At 39.4% G+C, this 12,339-nt stretch overlaps 2 protein-coding genes across 3 annotated transcripts in view; both read right to left on the bottom strand.

The window, feature by feature from the left end:
• Window positions 1–6,615, bottom strand: part of LOC133578268 (major intrinsically disordered Notch2-binding receptor 1-like) — a 14,671-nt gene extending 8,056 nt beyond the window's left edge. The window contains exons 1-2 of the mRNA XM_061932550.2: window positions 6,562–6,615; window positions 954–2,907 (exon numbers count right to left, since the gene is read on the bottom strand). Of these exons, the coding sequence (XP_061788534.2) occupies window positions 954–2,897 (1,944 nt within the window). The 5' untranslated portion in view covers window positions 2,898–2,907; window positions 6,562–6,615. The remainder of the gene's footprint in view (window positions 1–953; window positions 2,908–6,561) is intronic.
• A 4,400-nt stretch (window positions 6,616–11,015) lies between these two features.
• The window catches only part of LOC133578165 (evC complex member EVC), a 37,648-nt gene continuing 36,324 nt past the window's right edge, over window positions 11,016–12,339 (bottom strand). The window contains exons 19-20 of one of the 2 annotated variants that reach the window (XM_061932367.2): window positions 12,209–12,311; window positions 11,018–12,148 (exon numbers count right to left, since the gene is read on the bottom strand). In XM_061932367.2, coding sequence (XP_061788351.2) covers window positions 12,000–12,148; window positions 12,209–12,311 — 252 coding nt within the window. In that variant the 3' untranslated portion in view covers window positions 11,018–11,999. Of the gene's footprint in view, window positions 12,312–12,339 lie in introns of both variants that reach the window. The other variant, XM_061932366.2, reaches the window with a different exon arrangement.

Genomic DNA, 12,339 nt, shown 5'->3' with positions numbered 1-12,339 from the left:
ACCTGGCTTTTTAGCATTAAGCTAATGTTACATGACTCGGCAATTGCTAATCAATAAATAGCTAGTTCTGTTTTAACGTCGGGTTAATATTGTGGAGGGGGCTAAATTGTTATGGAAAATAATAATGTAACGTTAGGTAATTACAGTACTCCCACCTTACATTCCTCAGGGACAGTTGTATTAGATCTTTTAAGCAGGTGTTTTTTGTTTACATTATTGCCTTCTGGTTAGCTAATGTTTTCCCTGCAGGTAATAGTCACTTTTCCACCCCTTTATATATTAGGTATAGTTGTAAGTAAAAAAAAAAGGTCAAAGACAAAGCTATTCGGGTTCTTGTGAGTATATACACTTCACTGCCGATGTGGGGGGGGGGGGGCGCCACCTAAAATCTTGCCTAGGGCGCCAGATTGATTAGGGCTGCCGTGTAGGCAGATGAATCCATTTATTGTGACAGGACATGCTCCCTGACCTTAACCGCGGAAGGTTACCTGAAAGTCTGCATGGGTTGTTTAACAGTCAGTGACCATCTCAATGCATATGCAAGCAATGAGTGAGGAGACTGCGACTGGTGCCTTCGCTGGCAAATTTCACCCTGACTGGACTTTAGATAAAACTGTTTTTGAGCAAATAAATGACGTGCATTCCAGTAAAAATGTTTAGAAAATGTTCCTTTATGATAGTCTCACAAATATCATTTGTGTTCAAATATTGGGGTATTTTCAAAGCTCATTAAAATCACGCAAGCTAGTAATAACCTGAGATTATTTAGGATGAATCCATATAAAAAAAATTTAAAAATCTGCTTAAAAATCTCAACATTTTATGAAGACGTCAGTTTGACAGTTTTTATATGCATTATTGTCTACTTGACCAGATCTGTCAACTTAAGAGGTTCCACTGAGTTCATGGCCATTCATGCACACAAAGTAGAGGAAGTTCAAAGAATACTTCACCTTCCCACTTTTTCCGTCTGGAGATTTTCCACCTTTCATTTTTGAGAAAGACACGCTCCAGTCTTTGGCAGTGGTTGACACGTTTGCCTGCTTGGCATCGGCATTCCCTTTCTCTCCGAGCTGTTTTTTTGAGCCACGGAAAGATGACGCGTCTTTACTGACTTGAGCCTCGCCGCTGTCAGTTTTCTCCCGAGGGTTGTTCCACCTGTTCCAGTCCAGACTACTGGTGCTGGTGGCTGGGAAGAGATGTCCCGACGCAGACAGAGGCTGAGGCTCGGATGACTCCGAGGGGGTGAGGGGGTGGCTCATGAAGGAGGAGACGCCGCTGAGGGGCTCTAGCCATCGGTCGTCGGTGCAATGTCCGTTGCTGACGGCGGGCTGCGGGATCTTTTCATCCAGACGCTGCAGAGCTGACAACACCTGAGAAATCTCAGCCTTGACGTCATTTAGTGACTCCAGTTGTCGCTCGATCTGGTTCATGCGCAGCAAGAGTCTACACACACTGGCTTTTAGTCCGTCGTCATTGCTTTCCAGCGAGTGGAACAGCCTTTGGAGTTGGCCTAGGCGGCCTCGTCTGGCCTCTGGGGTGTCCTGGTTGAGGCCATCATTCGGGTGAAGCACTCCCGTGGACCCGCACATGCTTATGTCATCTAAGAAGCGGAATATGGCACTGATGTCATCCTCACCAAATTCGGGATCATCTAATGAAGTCATGAAGGACAGACGGTCTGCATGGACCAGACTACGGAGGCGCCTAGAATCCGGAAGATCGGTCTGGGTTCCTTGAGCCTTGAGTCCATCAATTCCAGTATCACCAATCTCACCTCCCAAAGAGCGCCCCAGTTTGCTTATAGCAGGCGTTGATCGCCTGGGTTGTTGTACGCCACGAGACTCAAGCCCTGACCCAGCACTTGCCGGGCTGATCCGGTCCTCTAGACTGTGACTCTTGTTGCTCCAGAAGGGTCTTCGGCTTCTGGGGGGCTGCAAGTGTTTGGGAGAGCGCTCAGGGACTGACACAGGTCCGAAGTACGTTGAGTCCTGTAAATCGTCAGTACCTTCATGTTTAGTCCGCTGATCTGGAGACTGTTGGACTGTGCTGGGTGAGGGGTAAGGGTTAGGGATGATATCAAAGCTCTGGTTGTCAAAGCCTTTCTCTTCTTTGGGACTGGGAGACTCGCTGTTGACGGTCACCTGCGGTATGAGAGTTGGCTGGTTGTGGAAGTCCTTCTTGAAGGTGTTTCTCCTCTGGTCGACTGATGACTCCTGTTCCATTTCAAACACCTCAACAGGAGCTGAACCTGCACTTGACTCGCTGTCTGTCTCCAAAGGTAAGTAAATACTCTTCATGGCCTCGCTGGGGTACAAAAGTGTGGTGTGAGGCAAGTCAAAAGACACAGCCCGCGTCCTGACCCGAGGAGGAGATATAAGTGAGATAGGATCCGGGGGAAGACTGGACCGTTTGCGTGATGAGTAATTGGAATTGGGAAACAGCAAGTGTCTGTCAAAACGGCTGCCAGCGGAGTCTGAGTGAGTCCGTGCTCTTCCCCCACCAGGAATGTACAGCTGGTAGACTCCAGGCAGACTGGGGCCAGGGGACTGGTCCACAGGAAGAACTGTCTGAGCTCTCATTGGTTGGCCGTCATCAGTGACCCCTCCCGTCATTTGAATAAGATTAAATATCGTCACGATGTCGGCAGCGACCCCTATCGGTGACAGGCCTTGTCCTCTGGCGGAGACCCGGTCCCGAAAGAGAGTCGCTGGAAAACAGGGGTCCCGACTAGCAGCGTCAAACAACAAACTCCTGAGCTCGATGAGATGTTCCAGGTCAAAGCGGGTGCTGACCATGCGACAAAGGTCCTGGAAGGTCAACCACTGGCGCATATTAGCCAGTTCCTCCAGGATCCCCAAGAGGACTCCGGGGTATTCCTGCTGCAGGTTAGCCATGGCTGGGCACCTGACAGGAGCAGACAGTTGGCTTACATGGAAAGTTGAACAGCTATGCAAAAAAAAAATGATAATACACATTAATGACTTCAGTTGTGAAATGTAAAAATAAACAAATTGAAAGAAATGTAATAAAAAAGAAAATTATAAGAAAAATATGATTACTTTTAAGACATTATGACATTAAATGGACAGAGGTAATTGCAATATTTATTATTTTGTTTTCAATTCCGTGTTTATTGACTCAAAAGGGACCAAAAAGTAATGTCCCTGTCAAAAAGGCAAAAGGTATTTATTTAAAAAAATGATAATACACATTAATGACTTCAGTTGTGAAATGTTAAAATAAACAAATTGAAAGAAATGTAATAAAAAAGAAAATTATAAGAAAAATATGATTACTTTCAAGACATTATGATAATAAATGGACAGAGGTAATTGCAATATTTATTATTTTGTTTTCAATTCCGTGTTTATTGACTCAAAAGGGACCAAAAAGTAATTTCCCTGTCAAAAAGGCAAAAGGTATTTATTAAAAAAATTATAATACACATTAATGACTTCAGTTGTGAAATTTAAAAATAAACAAATTGAAAGAAATGTAATAAAAAAGAAAATTATAAGAAAAATATGATTACTTTTAAGACATTATGATAATAAATGGACAGAGGTAATGGCAATATTTATTATTTTGTTTTCAATTCCGTGTTTATTGACTCAAAAGGGACCAAAAAGTAATGTCCCTGTCAAAAAGGCAAACGGTATTTATTTAAAAAATGATAATACACATTAATGACTTCAGTTGTGAAATGTAAAAATAAACAAATTGAAAGAAATGTAATAAAAAAGACAATTATAAGAAAAATATGATTACTTTTAAGACATTATGATAATAAATGGACAGAGGTAATTGCAATATTTATTATTTTGTTTTCAATTCCGTGTTTATTGACTCAAAAGGGACCAAAAAGTAATGTCCCTGTCAAAAAGGCAAACGGTATTTATTTAAAAAATGATAATACACATTAATGACTTCAGTTGTGAAATGTAAAAATAAACAAATTGAAAGAAATGTAATAAAAAAGACAATTATAAGAAAAATATGATTACTTTTAAGACATTATGATATTAAATAGACAGAGGTAATGGCAATATTTATTATTTTGTTTTCATTTCCGTGTTTATTTACTCAAAAGGGACCAAAAAGTAATTTCCCTGTCAAAAAGGCAAAAAGTCTTTAGTTAAAAATATGATAATACACATTAATGACTTCAGTTGTGAAATGTAAAAATAAACAAATTGAAAGAAATGTAATAAAAAAGAAAATTATAAGAAAAATATGATTACTTTTAAGACATTATGATATTAAATGGACAGAGGTAATGGCAATATTTATTATTTTGTTTTCATTTTCGTGTTTATTGACTCAAAAGGGACCAAAAAGTAATTTCCCTGTCAAAAAGGCAAAAGGTATTTATTTAAAAAATTATAATACACATTAATGACTTCAGTTGTGAAATTTAAAAATAAACAAATTGAAAGAAATGTAATAAAAAAGAAAATTATAAGAAAAATATGATTACTTTTAAGACATTATGATATTAAATGGACAGAGGTAATTGCAATATTTATTATTTTGTTTTCAATTCCGTGTTTATTGACTCAAAAGGGACCAAAAAGTAATGTCCCTGTCAAAAAGGCAAACGGTATTTATTTAAAAAATGATAATACACATTAATGACTTCAGTTGTGAAATGTAAAAATAAACAAATTGAAAGAAATGTAATAAAAAAGACAATTATAAGAAAAATATGATTACTTTTAAGACATTATGATATTAAATAGACAGAGGTAATGGCAATATTTATTATTTTGTTTTCATTTCCGTGTTTATTTACTCAAAAGGGACCAAAAAGTAATTTCCCTGTCAAAAAGGCAAAAAGTCTTTAGTTAAAAATATGATAATACACATTAATGACTTCAGTTGTGAAATGTAAAAATAAACAAATTGAAAGAAATGTAATAAAAAAGAAAATTATAAGAAAAATATGATTACTTTTAAGACATTATGATATTAAATGGACAGAGGTAATGGCAATATTTATTATTTTGTTTTCATTTTCGTGTTTATTGACTCAAAAGTGACCAAAAAGTAATTTCCCTGTCAAAAAGGCAAAAAGTATTTATTTAAAAAATTATAATACACATTAATGACTTCAGTTGTGAAATTTAAAAATAAACAAATTGAAAGAAATGTAATAAAAAAGACAATTATAAGAAAAATATGATTACTTTTAAGACATTATGATATTAAATGGACAGAGGTAATGGCAATATTTATTATTTTGTTTTCATTTCCGTGTTTATTGACTCAAAAGGGACCAAAAAGTATTTTCCCTGTCAAAAAGGCAAAACGTTTTTAGTTAAAAATTTGATAATACACATTAATGACTTCAGTTGTGAAATGTAAAAATAGACAAATTGAAAGAAGTGTAATAAAAAAGAAAATTATAAGAAAAATATGATTACTTTTAAGACATTATGATAATAAATGGACAGAGGTAATTGCAATATTTATTATTTTGTTTTCAATTCCGTGTTTATTGACTCAAAAGGGACCAAAAAGTAATGTCCCTGTCAAAAAGGCAAAAGGTATTTATTTAAAAAATTATAATACACATTAATGACTTCAGTTGTGAAATTTAAAAATAAACAAATTGAAAGAAATGTAATAAAAAAGACAATTATAAGAAAAATATGATTACTTTTAAGACATTATGATATTAAATGGACAGAGGTAATGGCAATATTTATTATTTTGTTTTCATTTCCGTGTTTATTGACTCAAAAGGGACCAAAAAGTATTTTCCCTGTCAAAAAGGCAAAACGTTTTTAGTTAAAAATTTGATAATACACATTAATGACTTCAGTTGTGAAATGTAAAAATAGACAAATTGAAAGAAGTGTAATAAAAAAGAAAATTATAAGAAAAATATGATTACTTTTAAGACATTATGATAATAAATGGACAGAGGTAATTGCAATATTTATTATTTTGTTTTCAATTCCGTGTTTATTGACTCAAAAGTGACCAAAAAGTAATGTCCCTGTCAAAAAGGCAAAAGGTATTTATTTAAAAAATGATAATACACATTAATGACTTCAGTTGTGAAATGTAAAAATAAACAAATTGAAAGAAATGTAATAAAAAAGACAATTATAAGAAAAATATGATTACTTTTAAGACATTATGATAATAAATGGACAGAGGTAATTGCAATATTTATTATTTTGTTTTCAATTCCGTGTTTATTGACTCAAAAGTGACAAAAAAGTAATTTCCTTTTCAGATAAAAAAAATAAACTGGATTTAAAATGGTCAGCTCTGTGGTTTAAAGTCCTTGTCGGGGGAGTTTGGAGAGCGACCTTATTTTGTGGCCCTAAAATAACCACGGTGACGCCGTTACACGGTGTGTGTGTGTCTTTAAATCACTCTCTGAACATTCCCTTGGATCATTTTATTACCAGCGCCGCGATATGTGCCAGTTCATCTGTGGCAAAGTGCATCATGGAGTATTTACTTATTCCTGATTGCCCATACAAATGCTGATGTCCACACGCGTGGTGCGTTTACTTGCAGTCAGACATAGCAGAGGACACTCACCTGATCGTATTGAAGATCAACTTCAGCCACTCAGGGCTCCATCAAAAGTGGAAAATACAATCCAATGTAGTCGTGCCAAAGACCAAATAGATCCGGTCCGAACCATGCCGCCTTCCTCCTTGGGAGCCTTCTTGTGTTTTGTAGCCCACAGCTCTGGGAGGAGAGAAAATGAGAAATCAGGTCATCTTGCCACAAGTCCCCCGCAGTCCCCTACGGGACCCCATGCATACGGTTTCCCCCGCCCCTGAGAAGTGTCATTAAGTGCACAGTAAGCTCTCCTAATAGATGGTAGACACACCCTCTGGATGAATGGAGCATATACACTTTGTGAAGGTGCCACACTGATCATGAGAGCAGTTTGAGAATATGAAAAGAGATGATGAAACATTGATGTTGACTAATTGACACGCCTTACACTCCAAACTGACCATAAATCTGGGCTGGATTGTTGGATGGCGGTCTACAAACACAACTGTCTGCAGACTTCACCATTACTCCACATTATCAGTCATAAATGCTTGTACTTAAAGCCCATTAGGACAAGAGAGCTTCTTCCGAGTGGTTGCACTCTCCTCCAACGGCCATTGACAGCTCTAATTCACCTGGCAACTCAGGAGAAGCACATCCATCCTGCATAGGATCGATACAGGCTGTGCTACCAAAGCAACACTGTTATGTACACAAATGCAGCAACATAGATCAGCCCATTCTCAAACTGTGGTTTGTGTGCCATTAGTGGTACACGGGCTCCATCTAGTGCAGGCCTGGGCAATTGTTTTGACTCCGGGGGCCAAATTTAGAGAAAAAAAATGTGTCTGGTGGCCGGTATATCTATTTTTAGGAACACTAATACAAAACCTCACAATAATGTCTGATTGAATGCTAAAAACGTTATGACAGACCGCCTTAAAAAATGGAATTGAATTTTTTTTTTTTTTTTTACTGAATGAGACACTTTTACATACATCCGAATTTAAGTTGTACTTCTTATATTTCATAGTCATATTTGAAAACAGCTCGTGTTTTCCATTTCTTCTCTTGCTGCTCTGTCTGCAAGTAAACTGTGTGTGTTAACCTTGAGGCTTTGGAATGTGAGAAGGAGCGATAATAAGCATTTGTTTTGGCTAGAGAGAGAGGACTGCCAGGGACTTAAGGGGGGAGAGGGTGTTCCGGGGAGCAGACCATTTTGGCGGCGCGATAGAATGTTCTATGCTGGACTGGTCTCAAAAATATATCTGCAAAGCTTTGCCAATATACAGGTAAAAGCCAGTAAATTAGAATATTTTGAAAAACTTGATTTATTTCAGTAATTGCATTCAAAAGGTGTAACTTGTGCATTATATTTATTCATTGCACACAGACTGATGCATTAAAATGTTTATTTCATTTAATTTTGATGATTTGAAGTGGCAACAAATGTAAATCCAAAATTCCGTGTGTCACAAAATTAGAATATTACTTAAGGCTAATACAAAAAAGGGATTTTAAGAAATGTTGGCCAACTGAAAAGTATGAAAATGAAAAATATGAGCATGTACAATACTCAATACTTGGTTGGAGCTCCTTTTGCCTCAATTACTGCGTTAATGCGGCGTGGCATGGAGTCGATGAGTTTCTGGCACTGCTCAGGTGTTATGAGAGCCCAGGTTGCTCTGATAGTGGCCTTCAAATCTTCTGCGTTTTTGGGTCTGGCATTCTGCATCTTCCTTTTCACAATACCCCACAGATTTTCTATGGGGCTAAGGTCAGGGGAGTTGGCGGGCCAATTTAGAACAGAAATACCATGGTCCGTAAACCAGGCACGGGTAGATTTTGCGCTGTGTGCAGGCGCCAAGTCCTGTTGGAACTTGAAATCTCCATCTCCATAGAGCAGGTCAGCAGCAGGAAGCATGAAGTGCTCTAAAACTTGCTGGTAGACGGCTGCGTTGACCCTGGATCTCAGGAAACAGAGTGGACCGACACCAGCAGATGACATGGCACCCCAAACCATCACCCAACCATGCAAATTTTGCATTTCCTTTGGAAATCGAGGTCCCAGAGTCTGGAGGAAGACAGGAGAGGCACAGGATCCACGTTGCCTGAAGTCTAGTGTAAAGTTTCCATCATCAGTGATGGTTTGAGGTGCCATGTCATCTGCTGGTGTCGGTCCACTCTGTTTCCTGAGATCCAGGGTCAACAAGTTTTAGAGCACTTCATGCTTCCTGCTGCTGACCTGCTCTTTGGAGATGGAGATTTCAAGTTCCAACAGGACTTGGCGCCTGCACACAGCGCAAAATCTACCCGTGCCTGGTTTACGGACCATGGTATTTCTGTTCTAAATTGGCCCGCCAACTCCCCTGACCTTAGCCCCATAGAAAATCTGTGGGGTATTGTGAAAAGGAAGATGCAGAATGCCAGACCCAAAAACGCAGAAGAGTTGAAGGCCACTATCAGAGCAACCTGGGCTCTCATAACACCTGAGCAGTGCCAGAAACTCATCGACTCCATGCCACGCCGCATTAACGCAGTAATTGAGGCAAAAGGAGCTCCAACCAAGTATTGAGTATTGTACATGCTCATATTTTTCATTTTCATACTTTTCAGTTGGCCAACATTTCTAAAAATCCCTTTTTTGTATTAGCCTTAAGTAATATTCTAATTTTGTGACACACGGAATTTTGGATTTTCATTTGTTGCCACTTCAAATCATCAAAATTAAATGAAATAAACATTTGAATGCATCAGTCTGTGTGCAATGAATAAATATAATGTACAAGTTACACCTTTTGAATGCAATTACTGAAATAAATCAAGTTTTTCAAAATATTCTAATTTACTGGCTTTTACCTGTATATTACAAAATACCTATTCTGTCTCTGGTGGTTTTTCAACTCAGCTTTAAGTGTCGTAAAGAGCTTGGGAGCGACTTGTGACTTGAATTCCCTGGGAGGAACAACTGGTCCAAAACGCAACAATTTGGGGGCTCGTCCGGGCGACACGCTGAGAATTGGACACCTCTTACACTCTTCTGGACAGACTCACGAGAGGCCAAACATAAAACAAGGTAAGCAGAGCCTTTTTCTAAAATCTGCTTTAGGAGTCTGTCTTGAAGTATGTAAGTCAAACACTGTTTGTACCCCAGACACAGAGTGGACATTTTGATGGATTGATTGCATTTTTGCCTTGTCCGCCATTACATAAAAAGTTGTAAATAAGTGGTCAACGCGTGTCATTGTGTCTCGACTACCGTGACGGGCAGTTTCATTGACGAATAAACTAATAGTTGGGTGTAGCTCACCCTGGGTCATTGGTCGTCGCCTAAACGAGTAACGGGTTCGAGGCCCTTTGTACGGTACGAAAAATTCTGAAGTCACGGGTTCGAGAGCCTTCGTACGGTACGATAAATTCTGAAGTAAAAGGTTCGAGGCCTTTCGTCGGGGACGATCAATTCTGAGACAAAGACACAATGGCCACGGAGTGTGACAGATAAGAATGTGATGGCGGTTGGGGAGAAAGTGTGATGAATGTACTGTTGTCAACAATGAAATTAGCAGGTAGAGTTTAAAAAAAAAAAAAAAGGAGAAATGATGGTAAGCAGATGAAAGGGTTAAGAGGGAGTTTACAACACTCTCTTTGAAAAATAAGGGTTACGAGGGAGAATGTACGTGAAAATAAAGAATGTGGGATTTACAATATTAACTAGTCAGAAAAATTGTATGTAAATTATCAAAAAAAACTTTCCGTTCTGAGTTCCAGTGAACAGATGAGAGCTGTCTTTGTTGCACCAAGCAAAGGCTTGGAAAATTCCATTGTGTACGATGGGATGAGACGGGAGGGGGTTATTTATTGTCATCGAAGACCTGTCCAAGCTGAATCCAGGACTAGCCCAAGCCCGAGGCATAGTCTTCTTTTGTTTTCAATGTGACCAAAAACAAGAGCTGTTTACCCCCCATTCCTTTGGAAGCAGATGTTGTCGTGTAAACAGGGAGTGTCCAAATAAAGGAGGAGACGTAAACCTTTTTCGTCAGAGCGTGGTGCAAGACTGGACAGAGAGTACAGTTGCCGCGTCTCTCCTCAAAATTGAGTCCAAATTGAATTCTGTCTCTGTTTACCGTATTTTCCGCACCATAAGGCGCCCTGGGTTAAAAGCTGCGCCTTCAATGAACGGCATATTTCAAAACTTTGTCCACCTATAAGCCGCCCGGTGTTGTAAGCCGCATCTAACTGCGCTAAAGGAATGTCAAAAAAACAGTCAGATAGGTCAGTCAAACTTTAATAATATATTAAAAACCAGCGTTCTAACAACTCTGTTCACTCCCAAAATGTACGCAAATGTGCAATCACAAACATACGTATATCAACATGGACAGAGCTGCGTGAAAAAAGCCACCCGGCCTCTTCGCGTAAACTTAAACTTACCTTAACCACTCGCTCATCTTTTCTTCATCCATCCCTTCGAGTTAGCTTTTATGATGACGCCGGCTGGAAAGGTCTCTTTTGGCAAGGTCTTCCTTTTGAATATCACCATGGGTGGAAGTTTCTGGCCATTAGCATGGCAAGCTAGAACCACAGTGAAGGATGACTTCTCATTCCCTGTGGTGCGAATATTCACCGTACGTGCTCCCGTTGTATCCACAGTGCGGTTCACAGGAATATCAGTTGCTGTGAAATAGTAATCCGTGTGCGGATGGAGAGATTGCGTCTTTTCATGAACCGGATCCCTGACGCTTAGTAGGAGCCATTTTGTGGTCTTTACAGATGTAAACACACAAAGGAAATGAAACGTACGGTATATCCGCGCGCTTTTTCTTCTTCTACGCGGGCGGGTGGTTGCTTACAGTAGAAGAAGAAGCGCTTCCTGTTCTATGGGGGCGGGTGCTTACCTTGGCGTTTGCTTGCGTAGAAGAAGAAGCGCTTCCTGTTCTACCGGGAAAAAAGATGGCGGCTGTTTACCGAAGTTGCGAGATCGAAACTTTATGAAAATGAATCGTAATATTAATCCATATATAAAGCGCACCGGGTTAAAAGCCGCACTGTCAGCTTTTGAGTAAATTTGTGGTTTTTAGGTGCGGCTAATAGTGCGGAAAATACGGTAATTCTTTGCCTCTTGTCTTGTTTAATAGATGTCATCAGTGTTTGAACCTGACAACTATTAAGGATAAAACATTGAATATTGACAACATATGAACGTCACCCCCTCCTTCGACATATTTTACAATCAAGCGAAACGCAACAAACACAGCGAAATATGAACGCGAAGGGTAAAAAACCCACCTACAATCTGATACATCACTAAGATTTTGAACTTTGTTGTAAGAATGTCCTGTGTTGATTAGAGTCCTTGAGAGATGGTTAATGTTTTTTGTAGAACACGTGCCTGTGGTCTGTAGGAGACTCGGTGGTCTTTGGAGCATTTACAGTACGATTAAAGTGACAAAACTATTGCTGCAAATCTGGTGTCAACTGAGATGAGACTTGCGCTCTTTTTCCTTCTTGTTTGCTGGTTTGATGAGCGGGGCGACGACCGTTGGAGTCAGCGATGGATTCAAGGCTGGATCTAAGGCTGGGTTCCTGGCAAGAAGGTCCATGAGCGAGGTATTGCCCTCCCCTGTTGAAATGATGATGTTACTAGAACCGGCATGAGTACTTATATGGAAGGTGTGATTACCTGTCATGTGGTCTTCATGGCTGGGTTCTGAGTCTGAGTCTGGACTGTGGAGAGAAACCCGAGCCAAGGCTGCCAGCTCACTTATGAAGCTTGTTTCTGCCTCCTAATGGACACAGGAGCACAGTGCTCAC

Source organism: Nerophis lumbriciformis, linkage group LG38 (genome assembly GCF_033978685.3).
Source record: "Nerophis lumbriciformis linkage group LG38, RoL_Nlum_v2.1, whole genome shotgun sequence".
NCBI lineage: Eukaryota > Metazoa > Chordata > Actinopteri > Syngnathiformes > Syngnathidae > Nerophis > Nerophis lumbriciformis.
This window is presented reverse-complemented; position numbering and strand designations above follow the sequence as displayed.